The 21,039-nt window shown below is 29.6% G+C and overlaps 2 protein-coding genes across 4 annotated transcripts; both read right to left on the reverse strand.

Annotated features, from left to right (window-relative positions):
- Positions 1-1,111: 1,111 nt before the first annotated feature.
- LOC114388611 (cytochrome P450 72A68-like) lies at positions 1,112-7,769 on the reverse strand. The gene is made up of 5 exons (XM_028349180.1): positions 7,402-7,769; positions 3,973-4,190; positions 2,693-2,937; positions 1,833-2,217; positions 1,112-1,755 (listed from the first exon to the last, which is right to left on the reverse strand). Exons 1-5 carry the CDS (start codon positions 7,673-7,675, stop codon positions 1,324-1,326), a joined length of 1,554 nt encoding a protein of 517 aa, XP_028204981.1. The 5' UTR covers positions 7,676-7,769; the 3' UTR covers positions 1,112-1,323.
- Positions 7,770-8,287: 518 nt separating this feature from the next.
- Positions 8,288-14,297, reverse strand: LOC114388610 (cytochrome P450 72A68-like). Of its 3 annotated transcripts, none has more exons than XM_028349176.1 (5): positions 13,970-14,297; positions 10,866-11,083; positions 9,900-10,144; positions 9,022-9,415; positions 8,288-8,946 (listed from the first exon to the last, which is right to left on the reverse strand). In XM_028349176.1, exons 1-5 carry the CDS (start codon positions 14,241-14,243, stop codon positions 8,515-8,517), a joined length of 1,563 nt encoding a protein of 520 aa, XP_028204977.1. In that variant the 5' UTR covers positions 14,244-14,297; the 3' UTR covers positions 8,288-8,514. The 3 variants fall into 3 exon arrangements, with proteins under 3 accessions (XP_028204977.1, XP_028204979.1, XP_028204978.1); XM_028349178.1 differs by lacking the exon at positions 13,970-14,297 and adding an exon at positions 12,489-12,728; XM_028349177.1 differs by lacking the exon at positions 13,970-14,297 and adding an exon at positions 11,973-12,468.
- Between the last annotated feature and the right edge of the window lie 6,742 nt (positions 14,298-21,039).

A 21,039-nucleotide genomic window follows, 5' to 3' on the forward strand; every position in this document is an offset into this window, starting at 1 on the left:
GTATTTTCCACCTCCTAGTAAAAGTTTTCTACTTTAAATTCCTTTCTTTAAAACACTGATTAACATTTATCTATTAAAAGATTTAATATTTAATGCATGTGCACCAATTTATATATAACAAAGGGTAAAAGATTGTAAAAATAGCAGCGAATCGATTTGTAGGAATCCGTAAGGACCGTAACGATTTAAACAATTCAAAAGGAGTGTAAAATAAAGTAAGAACAAGAAATGAAGAGTAAATAATTAATTTAGTCTCTTATTATCATTTTAGTCTATAAAATTAAGAAAAGAATTAAATAAATCTTTAATTTTTTTAGGAATTTATTTAAATCTCAAAATTAATCTTTTTTTTTAATTTTGGTTACTAAACATATCTTATTATTAACACTTAAGTCCATTAAGAATAGGAATCAAAATAAAATAAAATAAAAGTGTTAATTTTAAAAATTTAAATCAATCTAAATTTACTTATTTGAGTTTTTCCCATTTATCGGAACTAATGCGATAGCAAAATGTAATTTTAAAAACTAAACTAACCTCGTACCCCTAATTCTAATATCATTGAGATGTACTAGTTTAATTTATTAAAAAATAACGCCTCTGATACTATATATAAATAACAAATGATATTTTTTTATTCTAATTATAAGTAACAATTCTAGTTTTAAACTTATTCAAAGTTAAATATTTTTTTATACTCTTAATTTATTTTTAACTCTATTTATTAGGCACTCACTCATTAGACTATGAATATTAACATTAAATAAAATCATTATTTATAATATTTAAATTTAAGGATTCTTTTAAAATAAAATTTAAATTTATGATAATATTAGATATGATCACCATTTACTTTCCTTGATGTTGATAACTTGTACTAATTAATATACTGGACCAGAGGTAATATTATCTAATGCTATTAAAACAATGTTACCATGAAACACGATTCATCTTCTCTCTTCTCTCGTGCTTCGTTTCCCTCAAATACACACCTAAAATACACTATATTGTATTTATATTATTAGTGTTGGGTTGACTTTGGAGAAATAAAGGTTCGAGCATTTGAACTCTCAATATTGAATCAACAATATTTAATTATAAGAATATCATATTTGGCTGTATATCTTAGTATGAAATCACATTTATTTCTTTGTCTATTCAATTACAAAGTTACAATCCAACAAAAGATATAAACACACAAACATGTAAATGAAAGTAATTAAACATATGACAGGATCTAAGAAGTGATCATTTTGGTAATAAAGTATAAGCTTTACCGTAGTTGTGTACTATAATCACACAATAAGAGTCTACTATTTTATTTCATATTGTGACTTTACGTAGAATGATATGAGCACCATACTGTGGCTGAATAGTAATCAACGCAATTGGAGCATGAGCATATGCTGGAGAAAGTTCAAATGAGAAATGCTGCAAAATCATTGACAAAGCCATCTTTGCTTCCAATAAGGAAAAGTTTTGTCCAATGCATATTCTAGGACCCCATCCAAATGGAAAAAATGAAACCCTACCATTTGTTGCTTTTAGAACTCCTTCGGAAAATCTCTCAGGATTGAACTGTTTAGCATCTTCACCCCAGAATTTGCGATCATGGTGAATCAAAATTGTTGGAAGTAAAACATGTACTCCAGCTGGTAATGTTAGGGTTCCAAGTTTCACATCCTTTTCAATAGATCGAGTCATCCCAGCTACCGGAGGGTATAATCTAAGAACCTCGTACAAAATCATAGTGACCTGTTACCAAAAAGATTTGGGGTAACTATTAAGGGCATACTATATATGTAGTATTAAGATAGTAATATGATACTTACAATCTTTAGGCGACTTAACCCATCAAAATCTGGTTTTTGGTATCCAAAGACTTGAAAGACTTCCTCCCTTGCACGTGCTTGCCAATCAGGGTACCTACTCAATAACACCATTGTCCAAACAAGCAAAACTGAGGTGGTTTCCTGTCCTGCAAACTTGCATTCCTCGATTACTTCTTCAAGACTCATTCCAACATTCTTATTGTTTCTGTTTCCATGTTCTTGAATTTCCTTGTGATTGGACTCCAAAAGTATACCTAATAGGTCATTCTTAGTGGCTTCACCCGCCTTCAGTGCCTTCTCCCTCTTGTTAATCATATCCTTGAGTGAAGCCTTTATATCTCTGTCAATTTCCTTCATTCTTCTATGGGTATTAGTTGGTAGAAATCTACAAATAAACATTGTTTCATCATCCGATGATTTTTATAATACGAAGAAGATGCTTTTTCCTGACTGGATCAACAGAAGTTCTAGTGGTAGATCTAAGGATAGTAGACATAATTTTGTTCTCTAACAGTTCTAGAGGAAGAGCATATCTTCTTGCCACATAATATTGGTAAATGAATCGGCATGGTTGATAAGACAGAGATTCATAATGCTAAAATGTTGCTAGTAGTTTTACACCCCGAATGAATTTTTTTCCTATTCAACTTGCATTTGAGGAACCCCATATTCCCCTCTAAATATTCGATAAATTTGTTGTCCTATAAATTAAATTTCTTTGATTCTTATTATAAGTATTATTTGCTAATCATTGTTTCCTGCATGTAATATATGGTAAGGGTAGTTCAGTGAAACAAAACTCCTTTAATAAGCTTTATCTTGCGTTAATCATCAAATCAAACTGCTACATTATTACTTACCTCCATCCGGGGATTTGAATTTTCAATAGAACTTTAATTAAAAGTTCAGCTTGCTCTCTTTGGAGTTGAAATATTCTTCTTCCTTCTTCATAGCTACTTCCAAATGCGGATCGAGCGATAACATCACTAGCCAGATTTTGAAGGAAAGGCCATGCATCCATTTCACACGATCCCTCTGAAGACAACATGCCTTCCCATTTGCTAACCAGATCGTTGCAACTTTTGAAGAACAATGGTAACATAATCTGTGGTGTAACAATGAGATAACTTGGACTTAAAATTCCCTCGGTCAAATTAACCAGAAAAACATTTAGACCTTCAACGCATGTTGCTTATAAACCAAACCTATGTTGCTTGCAAAAGTATATGATGCACGGCATATGGTTACAGAGAAATAGCTGGAAGAATCTACTTGTCACCTCATATTTTCAAGCACCTTTTTTCTTGTCATTTTCGAAATTATGCTACAAGTGGCTAAGGATTCAAGTAATTTTTCCCAAGATTCAGTTTTTACAGCATAGTTGTGATTTGACGGGGAACAAATTACCAGATGCTTGGTAGGTTATGTCATTTTCCTCGGTGTGGATTATATGGTTGCATAGAAATAGCATCGTCTTCAAAAAAGATAGAGCAAATGCTGAATATGTGTGAGCTAACAAAATTTAGATTTGGCTATGGTTAACCGCCAAGGAGAGGGAGTTTTCATTTTCTTTATATCAACTGCGTATATGGATTGAGGTATCCCTTGTACTCCAATTTATTATACTAGATTATAGGCCAAAATAAAAATTTTGGCCCCATAAAATGAAAAGGTTTCACTTTGGTCCCTTAAAGTTTGTCTATTGTACCAAATTGGTTTTTCTATTAGTTTGTCACACTAATTTAGTCAACTTAGGAACACATGGAAAACGGTGAGGATACCACAGTAGCCAAAATTGACACCCATTGTGCATGCCATAAACTGACGAAAGGACCAATGTGGTCTACCATAGACACCATAAAGGACCAAAGGGAAACTTTATAAACCTAAAGAACCAAATTGAAACCAAAATTCTATTTTAGCCTAGATTATGCTGTATTCCATTATATTAAGTCTTTGCTGATAAAAAAACATGTTGCATGCCAAACCTATGTTGCATTTCTAGGGAGAGTAAATTTTTCCTTGCAATAGAAAAACAAGTAACAAACACACACAGATACAAAATCCAATTCCCTAGTTTCTTTCTGATAAGTTTTCAAACAGAACACATATCTATATCTAGCAAAGCCAAGCAACTAACCTTCAATTTTTCTAAATTAAAAGCAGGGTTGATTATCCTTCTGTGCTTACTCCACTTTTCTCCTTCATAGCCTGCTAGTCCAGTCGCTAGTAACTTGACAAGTGGATTCATATTAGGCTTTGGGAAGTCATAGATCTTGTTAAATACATCTTTAATTTGCTCCGGATCTAAGATGGTCACTCTTGGTATTGGTCCTAACCAGATAAAAGAATTCTTACCTGCATTCAATTGACAACTTTATAAGAAGGTTTATTGAACAGTTAAACTAAAATAATGAAAAAAAAATTAAGAATTAAAGAGAATAGGAAACTATGTGTAATATTCTAATTTGAGATGAATTACAAACCAAGGGAACCTTTTGGTACATGATAAATCCACTTCTCAAGTGTATTTAGAAAATAAGCATAATACAATATATTTACTCCTATAGTTTGCATAATCCATCGTCATATCGATTAGATTAGATTTCCATCATATTCCATATTAATTTTATCAAAATCTTGTAAATTGGTTAATGCAGAGAGAACATATGGAAAGAAAGGAAGCAAAGTGATGAAATTGATTACTGGACTCGTAGCATATACACACCAATATTCTGTTGTGCCCGTACTGAAGTTGCTTCAAGTGGATTTTGATTGTGCTACATCAGCTAGCATGTGCACAACGGTTATTTATTGTGTACATGTTCAGATCAATGAAAGGAAAATGAGCTACTAGAGTAGCAGTGTGTATTAACACATTCTTCAGTGTGTGCACAACGAGAGCTAAAATAAGAGGCTGATGCACTGCACCTTCATTGTGTACGTACCCAGTTATTTTTGTGCGCATGCTTGGTTCTTATAAATAGATTTCTTTAGCGAATTTTGGAAAGTTTTGTCTTGTTTGAGCAGCAATCAAGAGGGACTCTTGGGTTCTCTGATTTTGGGGCTGGACCTAATAGAATTATAGAAACAAGAAATTTCTTCAAATTTGTGCTGGCTAGGATCTCTAACTTCTCTTCCTTTGATTCCTCTTCCTTTTCTTTTCCTTTTCTATGTTTTGCTGCGTTTAGATATGTTATTCATTGCCTCTGTAATTTTGTCATTCATAGAGTGATTTTAGGATTGTTCTCAAAATTGTAGAATTCAGAATTGGTAAATTGTCCTTGTCCAGATCTGAAGTAAGCTACATAATGATTGATTATGTAGGGATAGGAGTTGATTGATGTGTGATCGTTTGAATTTCTAATCCTAATACATGTCTCAGTTGATATCACCCATGGAATAAGCATGTTTGGTTGAGGGATGAGGTTTAATTACCAAGAAATTGCAACAGAACTAACTTTCTGAATTTGATCATCAATTGAAAATTGAAATCTGCATTGAGAATGCAACTGGATGCATAAGGGAAGATTAGAATAAATAGGATACTACCACCATTAAATAGTGAATTTTTCCCTGTTTTCTGAAATTCCCCCTATTTTGTGCGAATTTTCTAACTGCAAACTAAAATTTCTAGTTTAGTTGCAATTTGTCCACACTGTTAATTTCTTTAGTTCAAATTGTGAACGTGGTAATTGAGTTACAGTCCACGTAGGAATGATATTACTTTTGCAATTCGATACACTAGCCTATTACACACCACTACAGATCCAAGTATTTATATTTTCTATTTAAGGATCATTAACCATATAAAAAATTACCAAGGGCATTAGGATTAGGGTGCTGGACAGTATTGTACAAAGAAATGATTTCATTGAAAAGAAGTGTCTATCATATTGAAAGGAGTAGCTATATACTTACAGATAAAGAGATATGTCAGGAATAAAGGGTGCTATATGTTACTTGTCATTTTGATTTCTCACAATGTTGAGAATCAACCAGCAAGCATGATCACCAATTCCATCATTAAGATTGAGTATCAATGGTTAATATCTATGTTTGATGGAGCAACAACAGATGGCATTCTTGCATAAACAATCAATCAATAAATACAGATGGTAGGCTATTGTGACATACAGGACCCTATTTTGTCTAAACATGCTATCATGTTTGTGGTTCTCTACAATCAGTTACCTCCTCCTGCATAAAAACTTGAAGATGTTTATGGGAAGAAATCAGGAATGTGAAGGTGGCAAACAAGGTGAAAATCTTATCCTATAGGAGTGCTATAAATGAAGAAGCAATCTATCTATATGTGATGTTGGAGCAAATACTGTAACAAATGATCATCATTTCTTACTCTGATGGAATTTGATCTGGTTTAGGGGTTGCCTCATTTATAATTTTTGATTACCTGTAATTAAGAAATGCTACAACAATATGCAAATAGTAAACTGTGCAAAAAAACTGGAGATGATTCAACTAGAGAGTTGAAAATTGACACAACTATTAGTACAAATTCACACCTAATCACCCTGCTGTAAATCCAAGATATAATCAACCCCAACCCAATAAATAAATTACCAACATAACTATGGTTTCAGAGTACTAAGAAGAAAGGCCTTAAATTATTAAATTGTTGTCTATAAAATGCTTAGACACGGTAGAATAATTAAATTCAGTTTTTTTGTTTCTGTGATATTATAATGCCATATTCTTTGGTCGTTTTTTGTATGAAAGCAGGTGTTTTTACCTTGAGTTTACAGAACAGGGAAAATTTTGTACTTACACGATAGTAGCCTTCTAAAATTTTGTTTTGGTGTTCTAAAATAGGTGTTACTATGCTATTCAAAATTGAAAGATAATTTTATACAAAAAAACTATATTACCAAGTAAACTTAAAACTAGTTATGCCATATTCTTTGGTCGTTTTTTGTATGAAAGCAGGTGTTTTTACCTTGAGTTTACAGAACAGGGAAAATTTTGTACTTACACGATAGTAGCCTCTTAAAATTTTGTTTTGGTGTTCTAAAATAGGTGTTACTATGCTATTCAAAATTGAAAGATAATTTTATACAAAAAAACTATATTACCAAGTAAACTTAAAACTAGTTCATGGTCAAATCCAAATATACTTTATTGTCATGATCAACATGACACTGAACCATGAAGCTTGTCAATTGCTAATTTTTTCCTTGTATCTTTTTCATATTTTTCTAAAAATATCTTTCGTTAAGTAATTTATTCAAACTAGTAGACTATTTTCAGTCTTTTATCTATCTAAATTTCTCTAGGTAACAACCATAACAAATAAACAATCAATTGTAGCACTTAAATGAAGTGATTTAAGGTGCACAGTGCACCCCATATGCGACTCCTCAACGACCTTGTACATAAACTAAACAAACACTACACGTTTTATAAGGAACTGTAAAACATAGTCCCTATCGAGAACATTTAATAAGAAAAGGACAAAAGGGTGCATGACCATGAATTATCAAGATAACAAAGTGTATAAAGTAAAAGGCAAACGGATGAAATTTGCAAAATAAGAAGAGCATAAACATACCATGTTTGTTGACACTATGTTGTTCATAGGAAGAAACACGTGGTATTATGTCATCAGAGAGATTCATGGGTTTGGATAAGGCTTCCTTTCTCATCTTCAGAAACTCCTTGGAGTCTCCAACAAAAAGTGTGTATGGATTCCCTTGAAGGCCTTGCTCTCTTAGCAGCTTTTCTAGTCTCTTTGGCCTCAGCCATAACCAGATCAGCACCTTCCATGCACATATCAGAGCGAGTATCAGTATCAGAGTCAGAATTGTGGCCCATGCTGCTTCCATTTCTCTCTTGTTTGGTGGGGGCAAAGACAACAGGGAAAGATGATAAAACCTGAACAAGCAAAACCAGTTGTCTTCTCATAAATTTCTGTGGCAAAAACTATGTTTGCTACACTACTCTCCAAGTTATCTTTTTGGCCTTTTCTTTGTTTTGTTTTTATTCTAATTATTCAAACAAGAAAGTACTAATTTTGTTATATTTCTATTTTGTTTGTTTTTATTTAACATTAAAAATATTATGAAATTCAAAACTTGTAATATATTTCAGGATATATTAATATGAATTTATTTTGAAGAATGCATAAAAGTATTTTATATCGTCCTTTAATTATAATTTTTTTTTTTTTTTGCATATACCATAAGTATTCTTTGCCAAAGCTTGGGCAATCTTGCTAGAGTCAGTATCACTATGAACAATAAAGATTTTTCTTAAAGTATTAGATTGAAACTATTGAGCTAATTGATCGCTTTATGTTAATATAAATTATTAAGTATGATAAGATGGTTAACTTTTATTATATTATTTTAGTTAAATTTTTCAGTAGATTCCTAAATTATTTGCAAAATTTTAAGTCCCTAAACCATGCATTGTTGGAACTAAAGACGTACGAAGTATCCAGTAAAAAATATCATATTTGGCTATATATTTATGAAGTCACTTTTCTTTCTTTGTCTCTTCAATAACCAAGTTACAATTTAACAAACACTATTAACACACAAACATGTAAATGAAAGTAAATAAACACATTTAGTACCTAAGAAGTTATTTTGTTATTACATTATAAGCTTTACTATAATCGTGTAATATTAAAATCACACAATGAAGAGCCTACTAATTTATTTCATATTGGCACTTTACGTAGAATGATATGAGCACCATACTGTGGCTGAGTAGTAATTGACATAGTCGGAGCATGAGCATATGCTGGAGAAAGTTCAAATAAGAAATTCTGTAAAATCATTGACAAAGCCATCTTTGCTTCCAATAAGGAAAAGTTTTGTCCAATGCATATTCTAGGACCCCATCCAAAGGGAAAAAATGAAACTCTTCCATTTGTTGCTTTTAAAACTCCTTCAGAAAATCTCTCGGGATTAAACTGCTTAGCATCTTCACCCCATAATTCACTGTCATGGTGAATCAAAACTGTTGGGAGGAAAACCTGCACTCCAGCTGGTAATGTTAGGTTTCCAAGTTTCACATCCTTTTCAACCAATCGATTCATCCCAATTAGCGGTGGGTATAATCTAAGAACCTCGTACAAAATCATGGTGACCTGTTACAAAAAAAGATTTGTGGTAAGTATAAGCAGCATACTATTTAGTATTGAGATAAATAATACAATACTTACAATCTTTAGGCGACTTAACCCATCAAAATCTGGTTTTTGGTATCCAAAGACTTGAAAGGCTTCCTCCCTTGCACGTGCTTGCCAATCAGGGTACCTACTCAATAACACCATTGTCCAAACAAGCAAAACTGACGTGGTTTCCTGCCCTGCAAAGTAGAATAGCTTGCATTCCTCGATTACATCTTCAAGACTCATTCCAACATTCTTACTGTTTCTGTTTCCGTGTTCTTGAATTTCCTTGTGATTGGACTCCAAAAGTATACCTAATAGGTCATTCTTAGTGGCTTCACCCGATTTTAGTGCCTTTTCCCTCTTGTTAATCATATTCTTGAGCGAAGCTTTTATTTCTCTGTCAATTTCCTTCATCCTCCTATGGGTTTTAGTAGGCAGAAACCTACAAATATACATTGTTCCATCCCATGATTTTTATAATATGTAGAGGATGCTTTTTTCTAACTCAACTGCAGTACTCTAGTGGTAGATCTATTGACAGTAAGCATAATTTGGTTCTCTAACAGTTAGAATTTTGCTATTACAAGCTGTAAATTGTGGTAGATCATATCTTCTTGCCACACAATGTTGGTAAAGGAATAGGCATGGTAGATAAGATAAAGATTCATGAATAATAAAAGGTTACTTTCTAGTAGTTCCAAACGTAATTTTTTCCTATTCAAGTTGCATTAGAGAGAAACCACATATTCCAGAGTAAATATTTGATAAATTTGTTGTCCTATAAATTATATTTCTTTTATTCTTAATATAATTATTATTTGCTAATCATTGTTTCCAGCATGAAATATATAGCAAGCGTATTTTAGTGAAACAAAACTCATTTAATAAGCTTTAGTTATCAAATCAAACTATCACAGATTAGTTACCTCCATCCAGGGATTTGAATTTTCAATATAACTTTCATTAAATGTTCAGTTTGTTCTCTTTGAAGTTGAAATATTCTTCTTCCTTCTTCATAGCTACTTCCGAATGCTGATCGAGCAATAACATCGCTAGTCAGATTCTGAAGGAAAGGCCATGCATCCATTTCACATGATCCCTCTGAAGACAACATTCCTTCCCATTTGCTAACCAGATCATTGCAACTTTGGAGGAACAATGGTAACATGATCTGTGTTGTAACATGGAAATAACTTGTAGTTAAAATTCCCTCAGTCAAACTAACCGCAAAAACATTCAGACTGCAGAGCATGTTGCTTATAAACCAAACCTATGTTGTTTGCAAAAGTATATGCTTGGAAGAATCTATGGTTGCATAGAAATAGTGGGAACAATCTACTTGTCACCTCATACTTTCATGCACATTTGTCTTGTCTGTTTGGAAATTATTCTACTAAAGGTTCAAGTAATTTTGCCCAAAAACTTTAGGAGTCATTTTTTACAGCTTAGTTGCGGTCTGACAGGAAACACATTACAGGAAGCTTGGCGGGTTGTGTCATTTGCCTCGGTCTGGAATATATGGTTGCATAGAAATAGCATCGTCTTTGTAAAGGACAACACCAAGGTTGAATAAGTGTTTGAGCTAATATGATTTAGATTTTGGTTTTGTGATGGTTAACCACAAAGGAGAGGGACTTCTCTTTTTCTTTCTTTGAACTGTGTATATGGGTTGAGGTACCCCTTGTACTCCTATTTATTATATTATGTATTTACTGATATAAAAAAAATGTTGCATGTCAAACCTATGCTGCATTTCTAGGGAGAGTAAATGTTTCCTTGCAAAAGAAGGAGAAGAAAACAAACACACACAGATACAAAATCCAATTCCCTAGTTTTTTCTGACATGTTTTCAAACAACACAAATCTATATCTAGCAAAGTCAAGCAACTAACCTTCAATTTTTCTAAATTGAAAGCAGGGTTGATTATTCTTCTGTGCTTGCTCCACTTTTCTCCTTCATAGCCTGCAAGGCCAGTTGCTAGTAACTTGACAAGTGGATTCAAATTAGGCTTTGGGAAGTCATAGTTCTTGTTAAATACATCTTTGATTTGCTCCGGATCTAAGATGGTCACCCTTGGCATTGGTCCAAACCAGATAAAAGAATTCTTACCTGCATACCATCGGTAACTTTATAAGAAGGTTTAAGCAATTACACTAAAGATAAATAGTAAACGAAAAAAAAAATCAGGTATTAAAGAAAATAGGCAACTTTGTATGTGTACTATTCTAATTCAAAATGAATAACAAACCATTGCAACCTTTTGTTACATGATAATCAACTTAAGTTTATTTAGAAGGAAAAATAAGATTAATGTCATATATTTAGCCCTACATTTTGTTAGAACTTATAGGAAACGAAAAAAAAATCAGGTATTAAAGAAAATAGGCATGTACACACTAATAATCTGTTGTGCCCGTACTGGATTGATTCTAATGATTTTTTATTCTGCTACATCAGCTAGCATGTGCAAAATGGTTATTTGTTGTGTAAACGTTCAAATCAATGAAAGGAAAATGAGCTGTCAGAGTAGTAGTGGGTACACACTAATTGTTCAGTGTGTGCACAAAGAAAGCTAAAATAGGAGGCTGATGTGCTCGCCTTCTGTGTGCACAAGCCCTGTTCTTCTTGTGTACATGCTTGGTTCTTATAAATAGACGTCTTTTCTGAATTTTGGAAAGTGCTGTCATTTTTTAGCAGGAATATTCAAGAGGGACTCTTGTGTTTTCTGTTTTGGGGGCTAGGACCACATGGAAACAAGAGGTTACTTCTTCAAATTTGAGATGGCTTAGAGCTCTAATTTCTTCTCATCCCTTGACTCTTCAAATTAGCTATGTTTTTTTATGTTTTTCATTGCCTCTGTAATTTGTTCATTCACAGAAAAGTGAGAAAACACAAGAGTCCCTCTTGATTCCCTAGAATTGTTCTCACAATTGGAGAATTCAGAATTGGTGAATTGTTCTTGTCCAGATCTGAAGTAAGCCACATAATGATTGATTACCTAGGGATAGGAGTTGATTGTTGCATGATCATTTGAATTTCTAATCATTTGATTGTTCTCAGATGAATTCACCCATGGAATAAGGATGTTCGGTTGAGGGATGGGGTTTAGTTACCAAGCAATTGCAATAGAACTAACCTTCTGAATTTGGTCATCAATTGAAAATTGAAATCTGCATTGAGAATGCAATTGGATGCATAAGGGAAGATTAGAATAAATAGGACACTACCACCATTAAATAGTGAATTTTTCCCTGTTTTCTGAACTTCCCCCTATTTTGTGCGAATTTTCTAACTGCAAATGAAAGTTTCTAGTTTAGTTGCAATTTGTCCACACTGTTGATACTTACCTCTATATTACTTGCTGCAATTCGGTAGACTAGCCTAGCTATTACACACCATTATTGATCCAAGTGTTTTATATTTTCTATTTAAGTTAAGAATTGTTAACAATTAAAAGGAGTAGCAAAGTACTTACAGATAAAAGATAGGTGAGAAAGAAAGGGTACTATGTTACCTGATTCCTCACAATGTTGAGAATCAACCAGCAAGCTTGATCACAAATCCAATCATTAAGACTTAGTACAGTCAATGATTAATATCTATGTTTGATGGACCGACAACAGACGGCATTCTTGCCAAAGCAATCAGTCAATGAATGCATGCAGATGATAGGCTAATGCGACATACAGGATCCTATTTTGAGTAAACATGCTATCATGTTCATGGTTCTTTACAAGATACAACCAGTTACCTCCTGCATAAAAACTTCAATAAATTTATGGGAAGAAATCAGGAATGTGAAGGTGGCTTCCTAGGTGAAAATCTTAGCCTAAAGGAGTGCCACAACTACAAGAATCAATACAATATGGTGGTGTCTGTTCTATACATGGTGGTGGTGACAATATTGTAAAACTTGAGCATCTCTGCTTACTCTGTATGGACAATGGTCTAGCTTGGAGGTTGCCTCATTCGTTAAGTTTTGATTGGCTGTAATTAAGAAATGAAAGATGCAGTGGTGTTTATGGAACTACAAGGAAGATTCATATTACATTGCTCTTAATGGAAGAAGCTTACGCAATGAGAGAAAAGGATACTGTTTGTAACACCCAAGACGAATCACAATAGTCTAGTAAGTTTTGCCTATAGGTGCTGCTATACGTTTTGACCAGAACAGAAACGAAAATTAAAAAGCACTGTTACCTCACATTTTTAATGGACATCTGCAGAAATAAATACTTATTTTAATAAAATAAGCAATTTTCTGTTTTTTAGCATATTTGTCTAAATTATTTTTATTTAAGAAAACTAGTTTTCAGTTTATTTTAAGAAATCTTATCTGTTTTTTAAAAAATGTTTATTTTAAAGTATTTTTTTAAGTTTAAGCAAACTCACTCATGTAACAGAGCTTCAACATTCTACTTCTACAACTTTATTGTCAACATGACACTGAACTTTGAAACTTGGCTATTATTAAGACTATGTTTGGAATAATTTCAGCAATCCACATCTCACTATATTTTCATGTTAAAACGCAGCAAAAGCAACTGATAGTTGCATCTTTAATGCGCATCAGATCTGTGTGAACCAGAATCCAAACACACAAAATTTTTGTCCCACTAACTTTTTTCATATTTTCTTAAAGTATCTTTCATTAAATATTTTTTCATTTTCAAACTAGTAGAGCCTATTTTCACTCTTGCATCTATCTAAATTTCTACAAGCTAAGTACCAATCATAACAATTAAACGTGGCACTTTAATGAAGTGAACTAATCTACACACCATAAGCGACTCCTCGACAACCTTCGACATAAACTAAACAAACACAACACACAGTATAAGGGACTGTAAAACATAGTCACTACCTAGAACATTTATAAAGAAAAGAACTTATACATCCCAAATAAAGTGCATGAACATGAATTATCAAAATCACAAAGTGTATAAAGAAAAAGGAAAACAGATGAAAATTATAAGAGTACAATCATAAACATACCATGCTTGTTAACACTATGTTGGACATAGGCAGAGACACGTGGCACTATGTCATCAGAGAGGGTCATGGGTTTGGATACGGCTTCCTTTCTCATCTTGAGAAACTCCTTGGAGTCTCCAAAGAAAAGGGTGTATGGATTGCCACGAAAACCTTGCTCTCTTAGCAGTTTTTCTAGTCTCTTTGGTCTCAGCCATAACCAGTTCAGAACCTTCCATGAGCATATCAGAGCAAGAATTAGTATCAGTAGCAGAATTGTGGCCGATGCTGCTTCCATTTCTCTCTTGCTGTTTGCTGGGGTCAAAGACAAGAGGGAAAGATAATAAAACCTGAAGAAGCAGAACCAGTAGTTATATAAGATTTTACAGTGGCAAAATCTATGCGGTGCTACACTGCTCTCCAAGTTATCTTTCTGACCTTTTCTTTTATCTTTTTTATCTAATTATTCAAACAAGAAAGTGATGATATTTATTATGTTTTTATTATATTAGTGTTTTTATTTAATAAACTAGATACATAGTGAGATTAGTGTTTCATCTAGTAAGTTGAAAATATTATAAAAGATAAAAAAACATAGTTTTTTATGTAACAATCAAACTATTAAGAAAGTCAAAATTTGTAATAGTTTGTGTTGAGAGAATATATTAACATTGATATGAATATATTTAGAAGAATGTAAAAGAATTTTATATTATTATTTAATTATAAATTTTGCGTAGTAAATGGTTAATTTTTATAAAAAAAATTTAAAATTATATTTTAAACATTTTTGTTTAACTAATAATATTAAAATATTTTAAGTAGAAATCACATACGTGAAGTCCATTAAGAAGAATGATTTGTTTCCCAGGAATAGATAAGATCAATAACAGAAATTTCGAATTACAAGAAGGAAAAGTTGGTCAATAGATTTTAAAATGAAACGGTTTTATATATATATATATATATATATATATATATATATATATATATATATATATATATATATCATTTTATATCTATTTATTTATATAAATAAAAACAAATTTTTTAAATATTTTGTATTATGTTAAATATAATTATATTATTAATAAAAAAATTGATTAATTATATTTTTAATTGAGTTAATTTTATCTTAAAATTAAGTATATTAAAATTTATTGTAATATTTTGTTCATTTAAGTAATAATGAAGATGCAATATATTTTGAAAAATAAATACACATAAATAAAATTATTCATTTAAAAAAATTAATAGTGAAACAAATATATAAATATTAAAATTGAAAAATAATGTTAAATACTATATTTTTATTGAATACATGTTCTTTTTAAATTTATTAAGTCGGTTAAATTTTACTATAATTTATTTTTTTCCAAAAAATTATAATATTAATGCAATACTAACATGAAACATAGAAGTTAAAGAATAATATATATATATATATATATATATATATATATATATATATATATATATTGTATAATATTTATTTAAATTTGAGTGTATATTTATGATGAAAACTTAAATATTTATGTAACATCCTACTTTGTAAAATAAAATAGAAATGACTTTTATTTTAAAATAAAAAGAATTTTAGAAAAATGATGAGATTTTTATAATTAAATAAATAAAGAGAAATAAATTTATTGTTTAATTATAATGGTTTGAAAGGAAATAAAAAAAATTATTTATTTAGTAAATAAAATAGAGTTCTTTTTATAAAAAATAAATAGAGTAAATAGTAGGCTGAGAGTACCCTAACTCTCAATTTCTATTTTCGTTCTTCTCTCCTAAAATCTTCTTTTTTGTCCGCATACACTCAAATCTGTCTTAATAAAATTATGATCTTGGACTCCGCTGGATCATCATGAAATTTGAATAAGAGATTCGTATCTTATTTCTGCACAGACCCACCGTTGGGATTTTTAAGATGATGTTTATGGTGGAAGAAAGATCTCTCGCACTGAGTTTTTCATTTTCCTGCAAAGACTCAAAACATGTCTCAATAAAACTACCATCTCAGACTTGTCAATCATTGGATCGTCCTAAAACTTGGACACCACTTAAAGAACCGATGTTTACACATTCTCACCGGTGGGATTTGCGAAATAATATTTTTCTAGTGAGAAATTAGTCTCACACATTAACAATAAAATGGAGGCTACAATCTCTTCTCCTTCTCTTTGGAACTTGGAAACTCTAACAAAGCAAACATAGGAAATGGTTGAGGAATCTTAGGAAACTGCTAGATACGCTACTATCACTTCTGGACTACACACGTGAGCCCACTTAGATGTAAGGGAGGAGTTTATCGCAATTGGAGTTAAAATGAACATGTGTAGAGATCCTTAGAGGATTAATTTGAGATTTATTTTTTGATGTTTTTCCTTTACGATTATAAATACAATATTTTTATGTTTGACAGACCAATTGATGTCTGATGCGAATTGATTGATAAACTTTAGTACTCTTGATGTTTTTATGTTTTTGACCCATGATTTTGATTCATTGATTTTAATATAATTGTATGGAATTGTTTGAGGGATTTTACTCCCCATGTTCTGAGAAATATTTTGTATAAATTGTTATATTGAGATTATGAAATTGTGATTCAAATTATGAGTATGTGACAAATTGAACTTGTGATAAATGGTGAAATACATGTGTATTGAAATGTGGATATTGAGTTGTAAGCGATGAACTATGCAATCACACAATTGTAAGACCCTTTAAGGGTGACGAGTTTTTACGCGACGAGTATTGTGATGAGATCCACTGTGGGAACCCGATGAGTTTAATCACTTTGAGACGCGGCGAGTTAAAATGATTTTGAAAACAATTGAGTAGTTATGTGTATTGCATAGTTCATAAGTGTATATGATTCATGAGGTGTGATAACATGTTAAATTGGGATTATACCATGTGATTGAGACCGGGTGTATATGAAAAATTAAGTATGTATTGACTTGTAATGTGTGTGTGTGTGTGTGTGTGTGTGTGTGTGTGTGTGTGTGTGTGTGTGTGTGTGTGTGTGCGCGCGCGCGTGTGTGCATTGAGTTGTAAGCTATGAATCGTACAATCACACGACTATAAGACCCTTTAAGGGCGACGAGTTAATGCATGATGAGTATTATGATGAAAACCATTGTGGGGACCCGATGAGTTTAATCACAAGTGTGAAGAAATAAAATTATTTTGAGAACAATTGAGGAGTCATGTGTTTTATACAATTCATAGATAGATTATGAGTGCTAAAATGTTTTCTGGGTTGGATCTGAATCATGAGGGAGAGACCCTGACAGATTCTTCAGAGTGTAGGCCTTGGGGGTAAATACATCTGGTTTGAGTGCTCCTTTAAGTCTGTGTCGATCCCACATGGTTGGAGCATTCTCGCAAAACAATGTGACACTGATTAGTCTCTCTATGATTTTACCTAGTGACTAGTGAGAGTGACCTGACTTACTAGTGTGTGGTTTGTCTTGTCATGTACTCCTAGTCGCCCTACGAGATTTTTCACTAAATGATACCATATTGCATATAGGATTGAGTCTTAGTGTATTTGTTACATAATGCTTGTGTATTGATTGATATTGATTGATTTAGTGATATTGTGTTTTGATCCTTGAGTACATGAATGATGTGAAAATAAATGAGACATGTTGTGTTGTGATGTGATGTTACGCGACAAAGTGTTGGAATGATGTGAGTTATGTTTAAGTAAGTTGTATTTCATTTATATGATATGTATATATACATGTTGTCTTGTTTATCTCTATTAGTTAGGAATGTGATAACTCACTCCCCATATGTTGTTTGTGTTTGGATCCTGTGATGATCTTGAACTTTGTGTTCATGAGAGTATATGACTAGGTAAATTGTTTTAAGGAATATTGTGTTGAAGGACGTTGAGACACAATACTCTGATAGGATGTGAAATTGGGGCATATGTTTTTATATTAATTGCATGAAGTCTTGAACGACCTTATTTTGAGTTGAGATGATTTTATTATTCATTGAACAAGTTATATTATGATGTTAGAAATTAAAAGTGAATGTGAGCCTTTTACCCTTTCGAAATGTTTTTATTTAAATGTGTTTTAAAAACTTTTAATTAGTACATATATGTGTGTGGGTAGAGGGTGTCACAAATATATAAATATTAAAATTGAAAAATAATGTTAAATACTATATTTTTATTGAATACATGTTCTCTTTAAATTTATTAAGTCAGTTGAATTTCATTATAATTTTTTTTTTCCAAAAAAGTATAATATTAATACAATACCAGTATGAAACATAGAAGTTAAAGAATAATAAATAATATGTATATATATAATGTATAATATTTATTTAAATTTGAGTGCATATGTATGATAAAAATTTAAATATTTTTTAAATTTGTTGAAATATTATGAATTCTATTAAATAGATATGACCATTAATTATTCTTAAAACTATAATTTTACTTATTTTGAATATATTATTTTTGTGTAATATTTTTAAAGTTTTGAAGTTTGAATTAGTTAACCTCACATGACATAATATAAATTGAATAATCTCTATTTAATAATAATAATAATAATAATAATAATAATAATAATAATAATAATTATTATTATTATTATTATTATTATTATTATTATTTATTTTTCCTTAATTTCAGTTTTATTTTCATTACTTACTAATTTTCAAAACTTATTTATAAAAATAATTATATGTTTCAAACTTTAAATATTATTGTTTACATATTTATTAACTTATTAAAGATGTCGCCAATTATTTATATTTATTAGTAATCTTTAATATGTTATTAACTATTACATTCTAATGTTTGGTTAGTTATTTCAAATTAATAATATTTAATTGATATTTATTATCTTGTATTGTCTAAATGTATAAAAATATTAAGTTATAGCTTCTTATGATTAACCTTTATAAATAATTGTTGTATTATTATTATTATTATTATTATTATTATTATTATTATTATTATTATTATTATTATTATTATTATTATTATTATTATTATTATTATTATTATTATTATTATTATTGTGTAATATTTATTATCAATTTAATTATTTAAATTATTTAATGCAAGTTTTAGCATACATTTTAAAACTAAAAATATTATTATTAAATTGATTGCATTAATGATAATTATTAAATTATTTACAATAATAACATGTATTTTAAAGAAAATAAATTAGTTAATTGATAGTTAAAAATTATCGTTGGTGTCATTCAAAAATTGATTTGAGTAGGAAAAATAAAAAATTTGTAATGAAATTATTCAAAATATGATTGATAAAAAAATAGAAGAAAAAAAAGGAGCGATCCTTACAAACAAAAAAGAAAGAAAAAATAATGAAAGACAAAGAGAGAGATAATTCATGTAAGAACTTTCTAATAAAAGCATGATATTGATTCAAATGTTTATTCAATTTCATAAAAATTATTTAAAGAAATAATTAGACCTAAATTTAAAATACAAATATAAAAAACACTAAAAATAAAATTAAAATTTTTTTTATCAATGATGAATATAGATCCACATCATACCTTATTAATCTAAAAGAGTTAAATTTTGATTTTTGACAATGATCAATAATATATTCAACATATCCTTTCATACATAAAAATAAAGAATAAAAGAAATAATATTATATCAAAACATATAATAACATAACAATAAAATGAAGAAAAGAAAAACAACCGAGTGATACTTGTAAAGAAAAAGTAATGATAAAAGATAAAGAGTATTGGATAAATGATTCATATAAGAACTTTCTAATAAAAATATAATATTGATTCAAATATTTATTCAATGACACAAAAATCATTCAAAGAAACAATTATACATAAAATCAAAATATAAATATAAATAACACTGAAAATAAAAATTTAAACAAATACATTTTTATCAATTATGAATATAGATTCACCTTATATATTGTTGATCTAAAAGAGCTAAGTTCTCAATTTTGACCATGATCAATAATACATTCAAGTATCTTTTTTCATACATAAAAATAAAGAATGAAAGAAATGATATTATAATAATGAAAAAAAAAGATAAAAAAACACACTAGAAAGACATTGGGTGGATATTTACAACTCTTTAAAGTAAAGTTTATATAGAAAATGAAACTATGAATTTGATAATGAACGTGAAAATAGTAACACGATTTTAATTATAATCATTGACTATAAATATTATTAATTTTTAAAATAATTTTATTATTAAAAACTTTAAATAATAGTAAATTTTTATAAAGAACTAAGTGAAAAAAAGCAACAATTAATATATTATACTATTTTAATAATAATAATAATGTCTACTATTTTTATTATGTATAATAAAAATAATAATGTCTTAGAAAATTTTAATATATATCATTTTACAATATATAATATTATAAATATTTTTAGTTATTTTGTGAAATATATAATTTAATGTACCTTATTCTAAAAAAAAATTAAGCATAGCCAAATATTATTGAATTTACTATTATATGAAAATAACTATTTAAAATAGCATCAAAATTATATAATTAGGATTAATACATTTAAATGACTATGGATGAATTGAAAATTATATTTCACAAATAAGTTAACTTAGAGTTCAGATTTATTTATTTATTTATTTTACATATAATTCAATCTTAAAACTTATTTATGTATATATAACGGTGTTCTATTAATCTTATTTGATATGATTCAATAGTATTTTAATATAGGTAACTGTTAAATCTTATTGGTATTCATTGTCAATGTAATATTAAAATAATCTAAAATATAATTAATTTTTTTATCATTGAACAAAGAGTTATTTTAGAAAACATAATTTAAAATTGAAAAATATTATTAACTTTATCATACGATAAATTTTGTAACATATATTTTTACATATAACTATTCTTATATAAAAGTGAAGCCAATAATATCTATTATTTAACTATTACATTTATAATTTTTTTTAAATTATTTTATTAAATAAAATTTACAATAAAAATAATGTAAAAACTCTTATAATATTTACATTAACTATAAAACTTCTATCACTAATTTACATTTATCTAATTAATTCT

The sequence above is a fragment of the Glycine soja genome, chromosome 15 (assembly GCF_004193775.1).
Source record: "Glycine soja cultivar W05 chromosome 15, ASM419377v2, whole genome shotgun sequence".
Lineage (NCBI taxonomy): Eukaryota > Viridiplantae > Streptophyta > Magnoliopsida > Fabales > Fabaceae > Glycine > Glycine soja.